Source organism: Gobio gobio (assembly GCF_949357685.1).
Source record: "Gobio gobio genome assembly, chromosome: 12".
NCBI classification, from domain to species: domain Eukaryota; kingdom Metazoa; phylum Chordata; class Actinopteri; order Cypriniformes; family Gobionidae; genus Gobio; species Gobio gobio.
The window spans coordinates 12,048,139-12,062,999 of NC_137105.1; the positions used below are offsets into that span (position 1 = coordinate 12,048,139).

The following is a 14,861-nucleotide window of genomic DNA, read 5'->3' on the forward strand; positions in this document are numbered from 1 at the left end:
AATTTAAAAAACAAAAAAATGCTTCAAACTTTTTTCTAAATTAACTTAATAAAGAAACTAAACGAAATATAACTACTTTGACATTAAAAACAAAACTGAACTATTTTAATGGCTGCAACTAATGTGTAATAGGGAGGATAAGAAAAAAAAACACGGGCTCCAGTTGAACTCGGGCTGATAATTTTGTTGAGCTGTCAGACACGGGCCGGGCTAGGGCCTCAGCGCCTCGGGCCAGGGCCGGGCTAGGGCCTAGTTTTGAGGCCCGTGCAGGGCTCTAGGATAGTCCTTCAACCAATCAGACCTTCTCTATCCGTCATTGTGTCAAACCCACCAATAGCGTGCCAGGTGGATAAGCCGGTTTGTGATTGGTCCCCGCAAATTTGTAACAGAAGCAGGATACAAATATGTACAGGTTTCCAGCCTGGGCTGCAGGGCAAAATCAAATCGCTGGCAGATCGGATCGGGTTTACTATATAATGACAAACCCTTCATTTAAGGATGAACAATCGCTTTAAATAAGCATGATCAGATCATGTGAGCTTACGTCTCTTTTTGAGTATGTTGGGAGCCACTGCCTTTGCTTTTGGTGCTGTGGACCAGAGAGCAAATATTAAGTTAAGTCTGAAATATTCATGGCAATTATAACAAATCATTTGAAGCATATCTTTCAGTGCATGATGATAAAAAAGCAGGAACACATTGTGCTACCTTTCTTTGCTTTCTCCAGTCTTGTTCTTGGAGCCTCTTTTTCTGCTGAGCAAATGTTAGAGAGGAGGTGAAAGGAGAAAAAGCCTTTATTGCAATATTCTTCAACAAACAAATTCCACGTCTATATTGAATATAGATGTGCTTTTTTATTATTTTGATCTGAGTGAGAGCTCATATATCGCACCTTTTCTTTGTTTAAGCAGGGGCTCCTTTCTCTTGGTCTCAGCTTCTGGTAAGGGGAAAAAAAACATTAAATAACAAAAAAATTGCTTCCAGATCAAAAAATATATCAGTATCTCGTATCTCCAAATGTTGCCACAAATTTGTGAATTTTCAAACTTTCCCTATTTCACAATGTCTTGACAGTGTTTGCTGTAGCATTGCATCAAAAGCACCCTAAAGGATATTTAAATGGAAATATACTGAATATACTATTTCCAAACGTGAAAAATTGCCATCTTAGAAATGTCCCATAATGCTATTGGCTCTGCTTTTTTAATATTTTATTGCCTTATTGATTAGCATCTTTGAACCATTTTGCTAACAGAACAGAACAGATTGATCTTTTCAAGCATGCATAAATATGCGTTATCAATATTTTAGTCTAACTACTTCAAGTATAGTTTTGCACAGGCTTGTTCTGCTAAAGCAAGCAGTTTTCTGTAGAAATCGACAGTCTTGAGCTAAACCAGGTTTAATCAAACAAAAACAATGCATCACATACTCCTGCGCTCAAGGCTGACTCTTTAAGCTGTGAAATGAAAAATAGCCAGACATGAATCAAGCCAGACTTCTTTATTTAAAGAGGGAGTTTAAAACTGTGTGCAGCCTAGTTCATTTTATGATGTCTAAATCACTCATACGGTCCTTCTTGGAAAAAAGCATTTTATCAGATCGATTAGTAGCAATGATTAATATTGCAATATATTATACTCCTCTAAAAATGATCACCCTAGAGCTAAAATACTCTGTCAAGAATCCTGAAGTGTTAGGGGTTTGATTTAATAATAATAAAAAAATCTAAATCTAGATGAACAGATATGCACCAGGGGGCACTGTTGTGTTTATCAAAGCTATTGGAAGTGAATAACATACAGCTATTTTACTGATATAAGATCCTCAGTGGTGTCCTCTAAAACAGACTGTTATATTATAGGTCATGAGGAGCTCATAGGTTATACTTTTCATAAAATGACCATACTTTGAAAGTTGAACTAAGCGTAGATAATCAAAAATAGACAAGCTAACAGACCATATTGTGTCTACAATACAAGTCACAGTACCTGATATTAATTTACGTTCATATAACGGTTGTATAAAAGTCTGCGGCCTCATGCCTACAAACTAACTTCTAAATATGTAGCTTGCTGGAAAAGCTACCCTGTTTCATTCTATTTTTTAAAAAGCTATGACCAATCCTAATTCTGAATACTCAAAGAAAGAATACTTTAAAAGCATCTATTATTAGCTTCTTGTAGTGGTCAGTAAATGTATTACAAGCAATTATAATAGCTGCATTCAAAGTCTTTTGTGGAATAATATTACCTTTTTTCTTCACTTTATCAGGTTCAGCTGGAGGGAAAATGGAGAAAACGGACAAGTTACTAATGTTGCGCTTTAAATGGTTACTCCACTAGATGGCGACTCTGAGTGGACACATTTGTCTGCTTATTATAAGAGAAATGTATTCCACATACAGAGAGCATATATAATAAAAACAACTAAATATGGCTTTGCTTAGCAAAGTGTGGTCTAGAAAATTCACACATGGTTAAGGAGATGGACAAAATTACATTTTGGAGCACAGCCTGCTTTTTATATACCATTCATATTTTGTATATATACAAAATATTGTAAAATATATTGTAAAATAAATGTTATTTAGTAAAAAACAGTATGATGAGTTTACAGTAAAGAGTAAGGGTTAGTAAGAGCAAATATATCTAAAGTTAACTAGTTCATATATGGCTTTCTGTTTCTGCTGATACCGAAATGACCCATATGGCCATATGTATACTTTACAATTCAATATACAATATGGAGCCCCATACGCAACAAACTGCGATGCACAGTGTATTCTGACACCTTTCTATCAGAACCAGCATTAACAGCAATTTGAGCTACAGTAGCTTGTCTGTTTGGTCGGACCACACGGGCCAGCCTTCTCTCCCTTCGTGCATCAATAAGCCTTGGCCGCCCATGAGCCTGTCGCCGGTTCACCACTGTTCCTTCCTTGGACCACTTTTGATAGATACTGACACCACACAAGAGCTGCAGTTTTGGAGATGCTCCGACCCAGTCGTCTAGCCATCACAATTTGGCCCTTGTCAAATTCGCTCAAATCCTTACTCTTGCCCATTTTTGCTGCTTCTAACACATCAACTTTGAGGACAAAATGTTCACTTGCTGCCTAATATATCCCACCCACTAACAGAAGAGATAATCAGTGTTATTCACTTCACCTGTCAGTGGTCATAATGTTATGCCTGATCGGTGTATGCATGCACACTGTATGATATCTTGATAAATTCACAGCATGCCCACCTCTTCAGTCACTACTATAGCACTGATGCCTATACGATTTTAGGTACACATCATTCTCCGATCAACAATTAGCTATATTTTTAGCATGCAAATTATTACATGTGCAAAATACAAATTCCTCTAGGAGAGTTGTTTTTGCATGAAAAACTCACAAAAATTGTTAGGACAAAGATATTGGCATGCCTCTGAACTAGCTCTATGCTTTAGACATGGCCAGTGTTATTTGTTATAAAATGGGTCTGTTATGCAGAACATTGAAAATATGCCCAGGCTTTTTTTTCTTCTTTTTTTTAAACAACATGCAGGATATTGACCTTGCAAGTCAATACCAAATACCTTTTTCTTCCTTTGCTTTAGTGTCTTGGGCTTTTTGAGGATCTTTATGTATTTTTGAATGCATACAAGGACAGGTAGAGGGCTCTTTTTGTTTGTCTGGAATGGATACAAACAAATGCATTGTGGTGAGTGTCATTATAGACTAGTGATCTCCAGCTGCCTTTGGTTCATATGGAACATCGGCTGCGACGTTATGTGGGTTTGTTTGGTTTTTTTTGCTAGCACAGGCAGACTAGTCAATACTGAAACCAAATCAATTGCAAAAATCCATTAAATACGATTACAGTATTTATGACGTAAATGAAACAAAATGAGAAACTGTTAAAAAAGACAGTCTAATGAGCGATGTATTAGATTAGCCTTGTTTAAATCAACACAGGACGATAAGAATCACATTGGCAGCTAAACACAGAGATAAATGTCTTCTACAGCTTAATATATTGATGTCATTATCGTCAAAACCCATAATGTGCTTATGCCATCAGAGGCCAATGCCAGATTTTATGTCCATAAATCAAAATGGTATTACTAAAATTAATTTTTAAAGTGGTGGTAGTAAATCACAGGATACAAATATGACACCTTCATTATAAGTTTGGATTGCATAAATTTGTCAGAATTAATGTGACATCTTTTGATTAAATGCCACCCCATCAGTAAAGAGATCGGATTATTACAAGAAGGAAGCCAGCTAAAAATAAAAACAGGTTGACAACCCCGCCAACAAACGGAGATTAACAATAATGGCATATGGCTGAGAAGAAGGGAAATGTTTTTAGCATCTGCAAGAATTCCAAGAAGTCTCTTTGAATAATAATTATATTGAAATTCAAAAAGCCGGTTTAGATTGTGTTGCTTACATGCTCGCGGGGAATTACAGGGAGGTGTCATTCAAAATGCCTTTAACCTAAAATGCTAATGCCATTTTTGATATCAGTCAACCCTACAGCCGAGTACATGATCTGTGTTATTAAAACAGCATGCATTCTTTCTTTCTTTGTTTTCTCACTGACCTTTGGCGCAGAAGTTTATTAGCTAATAAAATGCATTTCCCTTTAACTGATTAAGATCAGCAGGGGCATTGAAAGCTGTAAGATAGGATATTATTCCTATGACTTTGATTTGCCATTGAAACTTCGTATAGTGTAACTAAGCACTATCTGTGCTGGTATAGTGCTGTTCCATGTGTAAAGTCACTGTCATTATTTCCTGTACAAACAAGCTGGAGGTGAAAATGAGTTCAGCAAGTGAGTTTAATAAAAAATAAATAAAAAAAATGTGTTCACAACATTCACGTTCCCACATCATTGCATTTTTAGAATGTTACCAGCCAACTGGCCATTCATGTTTCATATACACCGATTTTAACTTGCATTTGGTGCATACAGTATATACAGTCGAACCAAAATATATTCAGACACCTTCAAACATTTCTCACATTATCACAGTTTATTCGATCTAGTTTAGAAAATGGTAATAAAATATGCCAAGAACTTAAACTGTGTCAGAATAAATTCCTCAGTGTCAGATAACTTTATTAGAAAGGTATGCAATTAGCGCTTCGCTAAGCCCCGCCCTCCTTGGTTACTGTTGCTACGCCTGATAAGCTTTCGCGCCTGGCAAAAGGGACTGCAGTATGCATTCGAGGGATATATCCACGACATAATATGCAACCGATTAGAGAATAACTTCAAAACTGAAGCTAAAGCCTTTAGGTCCCATCGCAAGCAGCAGGCACCTCATACGCTGACCATTCAAATGGGAAACACACAAATTGAGGAACAGCAATGTTCATGCACAGCAGGGTAAGTGAAATTAGAAAATAATATAATAATTATAAATCAAACAGCTTATCCATAAGTCTTGTGGAATAAACACAAGACATTAGCCTGACCACTTTGCAATGATAACATTCTCCGCTTATATATATATATATTAATTCTCCCAAACTGCTTGATCCACGCCCGGCATTTCTCCCATTGGGTTTTAGGTTTGGGGAAAGGAAAAAAATTCATAATCCATAAGCACAACGCTTCGACATGTTTCGCTCGCATGAAAGCTTGACAGACCTTCCGTGCCTAGTTACGGTTGCTAAGCCACGATTGGCCTGTGGCGGTTTTTGGCCGTGGCTTAGCGAAGGGTCAATTGATTACAATCAGCCAATCAGCTGTTAAATTTAAGTACACAATTAGATAATACCAATTTAGCTCAACCAATGACCAAGCAATGCTTCATTTTCAGTCTGTGGTGTAAAAGGTCGCAATTCAAGAAAAAATACTTAAGCAAAACATGGTCAGGTCAAAATGTCTGAATCATTTTGGTTCCCCATTTTTATCAATTTTACTGGTAGTCCACTGTATGAAGCATTTTTGGGTATAATATGTCACAGTTTATTTTGCTATCCACACTTACATAAATGAACTATAGTGTGCTGCACCCACTAGTAAAGAAAATATATCTGGTGTCTGAATCATTTTTGGTTTGACTGTATATAAAATAAATACATAATTTTTCCATTTAATAGCAGCACTAACACTGTAATTGTGTACCAACCTTCTTTTTCAGCCTCTGCCACAGGTTTCTCTGCTTCTTTTTCCTTCACTTCCTTAGCTGTTTTAAGAAATAAAACAAACAAAACAAAAAGGTGAGTCTTACAGCCCAGAAAGAAAATAGAAAGACAAAAGACACAGACATGTACTTGCTTACACACACCCAGACAGACACACACACATCCACACAACGCAAACTTTGATGTTCAGATCTTTTTTGTACTTTGTTTGTGCTTTCTGTGGAGACTGTTCAACCCCATGGGTCAAAATGGATCTCTTCAAGTCCCACATTTTAGCTCTCTCTCTCCCCTACTAGCAGGCTTCTTTCTCTCAGCAGGGTTTTATTCTGTTGTGTGAAACATATCTAATGATGTTCTTGATAGAGGAATGACAGAGTATCTGCTGCTTGCCTGCAGGCAGGGTCGAGATTCTCATTTTTCTGGCCTCCTCTCTGCAGTAAATGGAATGGGGTGATGTTATTGCTGTAATTTCTTTGGAGCACAACATTTTAAAGAACTAAAGTACTAAGTGGTAAAGTAAAAAACAAGCGAGTTAAACTGGTCAATAAAACAGATCAGCAGGACAAAACCCTGTGGATCAACATCTTTTGTGATCCTTGAACAACATTCCTGTCGAAAAACATAGTCCTAATGTAACTGTCGTAGGCTAGTAAGAGCTGCATGTAAACCTCCCTTCCCTGATCTCAAGAGTCTTTAGCCTCCTTGTTAGAGCTTCCGCCTTCCACGGCGGAGACCATGGTTCAAGTCCCGATCGGAACGGGTTGAGTGGGACCGGTTACATTTAGTGTTGTGACTAGGCGTGTGCACGAATATTAGATTATTCTAATATTTTATCTGTAATTAATATTCGAAAAATAAAAATACTATTCGAATTTTACTATATTGCTTTGCTGGCCGTAAATGCAATGAATCCATGATAAATCCCTCTAAAACTCGCAGTTATAACTGAATCCACTGGGTGGCGCTGTGGAGCGTGTTAATAAGTTAAGTGTATTTGATCGACCTGCTACAATCTGCGTTTCCACCGCGGTCTAAAGTACCGGGGAGATTAGGCAAATTAGTCCGGTGACGTGGCAATGCGCGCGACTGCTTCTCCCAGTCACCGACGGACATGAATCACTTTTGCGCGATACTGTCTGCAACAAAAGTGAAAAACAGACTCTGAACAGATTTAACTAGAAAAGTAAAGTTGGTCAAGAAGACACACTTTGATTGTTGTCTTGACAAAACCTTGTCTAAAAGTTTAATTACATTAGCAATTGCTTAGCTACACCATCAGCAACCACCTAGCAATGCCCTTGCAACAAATCAGGGCTGCATTTCCCGAAACCTTCTTAACACTACGTCGTTCTTAAGTTATACCTTAAGGTTTACCTTAACGTTAATACGTGTTTCCCGAAACCATCTTAGATAAGAATACCTTCTGTAAGTATTACTTTCGTAAGGTTGGTCTGGACCACTCTTAGCTATACCTTATCACTATTGACAGTTCATTCCACTAGTGGCCACCACTGTGCAAAAAGCTTCTTTACATGTCAGTCTATACGAATATAATTCTGAAGTTGTAATATACACCCAATGTTCAATCAGGCTATTTTTTTTTTAATGAAAGGATTACAATTGTCATTACACTAATGGTTGTTAGATTTTTAATTATATTATCCAAAGTTACATCAGCTGGCAAACCATTAGACAGGAAAAGCTTAGGAGCCTATTTAAAGGGAATGATTGTGGAGGGGAGTTTGGTCAAACTATGGCAGCGAGACAGCGAATAGTTGTGCTAAATCAAAGACGGCGCCGTCCGCGGAGCCATGTAGTGTATGTGCACTATTTCATACGTGAAAACTTTAGTCCCATGGCTACCATGTCAGAAGCCGCTATTCAAAATAAATTTCGCCTGCCACGACAGCAAATTGAGCAGCTTTTAGATCTTGTTGGTCTAACTTTGTCGAGACAAACTGGACGGAGCTACCCTCTCAGCCCTGAAATCCAGCTGCTGGCGGCTCTCCGTTTTTATGCCTGGGGCTTTTCTGGAGGTGGTTGGGGATGAATATGGGCTGAGTAACACCTCGGTGTGGAGGTGCGTTCATTCAGTAACAGAAATTAGTTATTTACACAATAATGTAATGCAGCTGCTGGGCAATCATCCCTGATTGTGGAGTAAATTAACACACTATGGAAAATATATTGTAATAATATAAATGACTCTTTCAAATGCCAGTGAAGGCATACTGCCAGTTAGTGTAGCGGGTTGACGCATGATGCGGTTGAGTATGAAATTGCTGGTTCGCGTACTCATGTCAGAATTATATAAAATTTAGTTTGCAAGTTCAACTATTTCTGAAGTGCTTGTTTTATTTTTCGCATAAAGCAGTGAAACAGCCCCTGCATAGAGTAAATAATCGATTCTTGAGCCATCGATATAAGCCACTTCAGCACCACCGCCGCGGACAGCACCTGCTAACGTCGCACTTAAGAAGGTTTACCTTAAGCAACCTCCTAAGGTATAGTTCGAGGAACACACCTAGAAATGGTATACCTTTAGTTAAGTTATACCTTTAGAGTCTTCGTAGCGCGCTAAGAGACAACGTTATCGGGAAATGCAGCCCAGAACAATTTAGATGTTTACACCTGGTGTTTTAATCCATCTCTTTTGTCCATTTTCAATCACTTCTGTCCTGATTTCTTCGAGGGGAGGGTCTATGAGCAGGCAAATGTATGTTTTCTTCAGATAATGGACAACATAAGCGTGCGCAATTTACAAACGTGTGTTAAAAATGAGGAATGATGAGAGAACATTATGCTTGGTATGTTTTTCGTCTTCAAACCAAACTCGGGTTTTCAACTGACAAAGTTTAAATCCTGTCTAGCTAGCGTGCTTCCCATAATGTTTACAAATTTTTCGTAGCTGTTCGAACGCATTCAACCACATGAGCGTCTACACTACGAAAGCAATCCGGTCAAATGCGTTTTCGACTACCTCTGGGGCCCTTTTTAGACTTGGTATAAAGATGTGTTTTGATTGATTGGATCACAATTGAACAATGCTAAATACAGGTGTACAACGTTTTGAGCTCGCCCACTTTCGACCACTTCCAGAGGTAGTTGAAAATATACTCGACCGGATTGCTTTAGTAGTGTAGACGCTCATGTGGTCGAATGTGGATAAGCTCAAAATGTTTTAAACCATGTTTACACCTGTATTTAGCGTTGTCCACTTGTGATCCGATCGACCAAAAAGCGTCTTAATTCCAGTTGTAAACAGGGCCTTAGTTACTGCCTTGTGATGCCCTAGCTATCACTCAGAGATCTTAACAACCATTTTGCTTTGGTTGCTTGGGTGTTCAACTGACAACATGATCTTTTCTCCTTTACCAAATGTATTTGTGACTCTGTAAAAGTATCAGTACTTCATATAGTGCGGTGCATTATGTGTAGGCTCAGTCTCGCCATGTTCCACTATTGTCTATGCAGGCACATCCAAGTACACCTCATTCCCCTGTTCCCAGACAGAAGAACCAGCTGTCCTCTGAACTCATCTCAGCTCTGAGTCTGTGATACTGCTGTGTCATACACTGTCTCAGCACGGGATTAGATTTCCATCCTGCAATACACACATTGCTTTATCCTCAATCTCCTCTCCAGATTTTAATCTGATACCCAGCAGGATCTTTAGCCCTTCGGAGGAATTCAGAAAAATTGAAAAACCATATCAATAAATCAAATAGCAGGTATAATTGGAAAGGGGGGAATACATCTCTCTGGAAGAGAATCATATTACAGGGACCCTTGTGATCTTTGTGCTTTTATTTAATGTTAATTTTAACATGGCCGAGGTTATACTGTACCTTGTTATACTTTTAGTGCATTATTTATGATTTCGTAGTGTTCAGCCAAATACCCCTAGAGGCTGACGCTGGTACCTCAACCTTTGTTTCTCCCTTCCCTTTTGGGGACCTCTAGCCTGAATGCCAGCCGAATTTAGCCCCGCCCACAACATTTGAGGTCGGGAAGTTCGTTCTGGACTTGATCCGTTGTGGAGCAACTATGCTCGAACCAGAGCTGTTCGGACCAATCAAATTGTCAGGGCGGGCTTTATACGATGATGGACAGATGATCAACAGTAACGTAATCATCCACGTCACCAAGGAGCGCTTGGGTTGCATTCGTTTACTAAACGGAGAACTTGTTCGTATATGCATTCACCTTTACTATTTCTCTCAAAAATGAAGATCGTGTTGGTAAGTACTCTGTGTATCTTACCAACTCTGTGAATTATTTTTACAACACCAGCAAAGATTGTTTACACTCATCTTTTTATTCTACTTCTTCCAGCGTGTTTGCAGTTGAGTTCTGTTGACAACTATGCGTCGCTCAACACGTCGCTTACGCCGTTGCTCTGATTGGTTGTAGGTCTATCCAATTGAGTGCAGAGGCATTTTCGCCCCATAATCACAGCCCAATGGAGCAGTATCAGACTCATATTCTGTCTAGAATCTGAGTATGACAACGTCAGGCTAGGGGACCTCACATTTGCAGAAAAACTGTTGAGGGAAATTAAATGAAATTATTTTATGGTAATTAATTAATTAATAATTAAAATAATAATTTTGAATAAATAATTAAAATGTAATTTAAATAAGTAATTTAAAGGTGTACTATGTAAACATTTTTCAGTAAAATATCCAAAAACCACTAGGCCAGTCTCATATATTTTGTTCAGTTGAGTACTTACAATATCCCAAATGTTTCCAACTATTTGTAAACCGTGAGAAAATAGCTGTTTTAACTAAGGAACCGGGACGTGTGAGGGAGTCGCCTGTCAATTTCGCCATATCTGCGTTACCCTCGGTTTCCGGTTTTATTTTGCAGAAACGCTTAACTCGCACTGCAGTGTGAACAAGTGTCATAGCACCCGCCGAGCGAACGCACAGAGTAACGTCATAACATCATTTTCAACACTCTCAGATGTATCTAATATGATAAACAGAGCTGCGTTACCTCATACTCATGACCGGAAAAGCGGAAGTGGAGCCGGTGACTGTGGCATAATAAAAGTCCCGACAGCGACTATGCCATAATAACAGTCTCGCTGCTCGCGAGGCATGAGTTCGGCTCTTCTTATTAACAATCGCTCCAGCAGCCTTGCTCAGCTCCACGACACTCGGTCCTGCTCTGCTTCATATTACAGGTACTTTAATAATCGCATCCATGAACATGATTTCTACCCGATTCTTTTCTGCCGGCTGTGAGGTGAAGGCCTCCTGTCCCAAGATTCTGCGCCCAAACGTGGCGTTATCAAACTATGCCTTTGTTTTGAATAGGCGACCTCTAGTGGACGGAAAAGTTACATAGTGCAGCTTTAAACATGTATGTATGTAATGCATGTCACTTTCTTACTGTATATATAATATTCATTTTTAATAACTGTTGAGGGAAATTGTATAATCGTATTTAGACCTATATAATATAAGTGTGTGTGGCAATGGCTGAATGAAGTTTTGTATTGCTGGCACTTCTCATGTTTATTGCCTCTTCAAGATGAATTGCTTGTTGTATTCCTCATTTGTAAGCATCTACTAAATGAATAAATGTAAATGTATACGTTGCACAATTTGTCTTTTTACACCAAATGGGGTGTAATGGGGTTTTGGTTTCCTTGCCACTGTTGCCTCTGGCTTGGCGTGCTCAGTTGGGGACACTAAATTTTTCAACTAAGCATCAAAATAAATCTAAATAATAAACTAAATTAACCATTTAAACTAAATTACTGATCGAATTATTGATCTAAAGCCCACACTGTCACTGTATGATAATTGAAATTAACTGATGACATCAGCGTTTTTTCCAGAATGGCTATACAGCTGAATAAAATTATGCTGCATTATTTTCCTGTTTAACACTGTAAAGCTGCTTTGAAACAATCTACATTGTTAAAAGCGCTATATAAATAAAGTTGACTTGACTTGACTTGACCAAGCAACTAGTAGACACACACCAGCATCATCCTATTGATCCTAATGGTGTGGAGTAGATAGAAAAATGAGCCATAAGGAAGTCTTTGGAGATCAAAGTTTGAGTCCTAAGGGTCTTCTCAACCCTCACATCTACAGCCACACACATACTCATGCCCTCTTCTCCACTCATCCACCACCATGAGACCTCTGCATGTTGTAGAACACCACTCCTCCACAGTCAATAACCTAGGAGCTCATTAGTGTTGGCATCATTTTCTCATTTTAATTCTAGTTTGTTTTATACGCTTCATGCAAGGAAACTGTAGCCATGTTTGTTACCTTTAGGGACCGTTTCTGGTTCTGGTGCTTTTTCTGCAATTTCCACTTCCTCTGCAATTTCTTCCTTTTCATCTTTTTCCTCTTCTTCCAGGATTGCTATGCCTTTGAAAGAAAAGAAAACATTTATAAGGCTTGCCGGATAGATCACAAGAAGTCTTTGTGATTTTGTTTTGAATCCATCAAGTCTTTACAGCCTTCAGTAACCATTAAAATTCAATTAATGTGATAAAACTGATTTTTCCACTTTCAGCATTTACTAGTGAGATAGCACTGCTTTTCACACTGAGCATTTTGAAAATAGGCTATACCTTGAGCCGTTTCTTCCATGTCCACATCCTCTTTGGTTTCAGAAGCTGTTGTAAACATTGAGTTACAAACATGATAAAGTTAGCAGAGGCCTTAATGGGTAACAATTTATTTTCCTTTGACCTATTATTCTTGAACTCTGCCAAGCAATTTTGGAGCAGCTAAGATTTTCCCTTTGGTGGTGGGTAGATTGCATTAGTGTTTTACAAAGAGATATAATCAGATTTAATTTGCATAATTTTTTTTTTCAATTATTGTATTGAGACGGATCCTTCAAAATTCATTAGCAACATCAGTGGCGAGTTAAGAGCTGGAACAGGTGGTTTTGCTTTGCGTAGAGTGAATTAGCAAATCAGCTAAATTAAGTTAGCAGGGTAAAGTCAAGCTGCTCTATTTTAACTACCATTAGTAAAAAAGCATAAGGTATAAGCATACATTACCTTAGAAAATAGCTTACCAATTAATAGCTTTATGCGCTGCTATACTAAGACAACGACTATGACCACTATTCTTAACTCATTCAAGCCACTAACCTATTTTGACCTTTGGCTTAATCTGTTTCCTCTGTTTTCCTTGATCATCCAGAACTTTGATGCCCTTGAATGACCTCTTTCGAGACAACCGCTTGGTGACAGCAGACATGACAGCAGTCTCTCATGGATTCTAACCGTTTCACTGGCAGCTGAACAGCAATACGCCAGCTGCTGTTCTTTGATCCACCCCAGCATGAATTAGACTTCAATCTCTAACTCAAATGGGGAGACTTTCCTACCAGCATATTTGGATTTGTATGGTAGCAAACTTAGACTAAACTAATTTTGCGTGACCGCAAAGTGACGTCTAAATGATTATTGTATTTGGTTAAAATTAAGCAAACCTTTGGTTTTAAAAAAGCTAAATTAAATTACAGACTGATGTAACAATTCGTGTTGGGAATCATAAAGAATTCTTAAGAATTTTTGTTAATGATTATGGTAGGGATGGACAATATATCAGCCAATATGTTCATTTTTAATGTTACCGTTATCAATTCAATAAGAAAATTTGGCCTATATATTAAAGGCTCAATATGTAATATAAAATATGTAAGAATTTTGGAAAATGTGGCTTATATATTAAAGGCACAATATGTAATATAAAATATGTAAGATTTTTGGAAAATTTGGCTTATATATTAAAGGCACAATATGTAATATAAAATATGTAAGATTTTTGGATTAAAATATCCAAAAACCAGAACAATGTTATATATTTTGTTGACTTGTGTACTTACATTATCCCAACTGTTTCCAAAAATGTTAAAATTCATTCAAGGTTAAATTTTTCCTGGTGTCTGTGCGCGTAATAAGTGGCAATATGCTAATGTTTCGTTTTGACGTCACAACGAAACGGCTTGCGTTTCGTCTGAAAAACGATTTGTTTAATTGACCTAGAGTCGACTCCTACTTTTGAGAGACAATAACTTTATATACGGTGCACTTTCAGATTTAAAACTTTGCAGGATGTTTTCATTATTGAACAGGGGTCTCCAAACTCGGTCCTGGAGGGCTACTGTCCTGCAGAGTTTAGCTCCAACCCTGATCAAACACACCTGAACCAGCTAATCAGTGTCTTACTAGGACCTTCCCGTACAAAAATCAACCATGGTTTTATTGTAGTAAAAATGTAGTAACCATGTTTTTTTGGCTAATTGATTACCATATATATAACCACAGTTTTTCCACAAATACCATGGTTAAACTACGGTTTATCGTTGCAAAACCATGGTTAATTTGTGGTTACCATGGTTTAACTATAATAACCATGTTTTTTTGGTTTTATTTGTAGTAAAACCATGGTTCATTTTCGTAAGGGTTGTAAGACACTGATTAGCTGGTTCAGGTGTGTTTATTTGGGGTTGGAGGTAAACTCTGCAGGACAGTGGCCCTCCAAAACCGAGTTTGGAGACCCCTGACTTAGAACTATGTTACACACTACATGAACGGTCATTTTCAAAATCCATAAAAATATAATAAATAATTTTAAAATAATTTGCCTGAAATATGTTTAAAACAATACCATACTAAACAAGAAAAATGTGTTAACAAATTTCATTCATTATT

The 14,861-nt window shown here is 37.9% G+C and overlaps 1 protein-coding gene across 34 annotated transcripts in view; it reads right to left on the bottom strand.

Moving 5' to 3' along the window:
* The window catches only part of trdn (triadin), a 72,105-nt gene that overhangs the window by 26,649 nt on the left and 30,595 nt on the right, over positions 1-14,861 (bottom strand). For 12 of the 34 annotated variants that reach the window (XM_079830944.1, XM_079830953.1, XM_079830941.1 and 9 more), the window contains 8 exons: positions 12,762-12,806; positions 12,454-12,555; positions 6,142-6,198; positions 3,589-3,684; positions 2,254-2,280; positions 893-937; positions 709-753; positions 545-589 (listed from right to left, as the gene is read on the bottom strand). In XM_079830944.1, coding sequence (XP_079687070.1) covers positions 545-589; positions 709-753; positions 893-937; positions 2,254-2,280; positions 3,589-3,684; positions 6,142-6,198; positions 12,454-12,555; positions 12,762-12,806 — 462 coding nt within the window. The remainder of the gene's footprint in view (positions 1-544; positions 590-708; positions 754-892; positions 938-2,253; positions 2,281-3,588; positions 3,685-6,141; positions 6,199-12,453; positions 12,556-12,761; positions 12,807-14,861) is intronic. The other 22 variants (XM_079830946.1, XM_079830942.1, XM_079830940.1 and 19 more) reach the window with 7 other exon arrangements.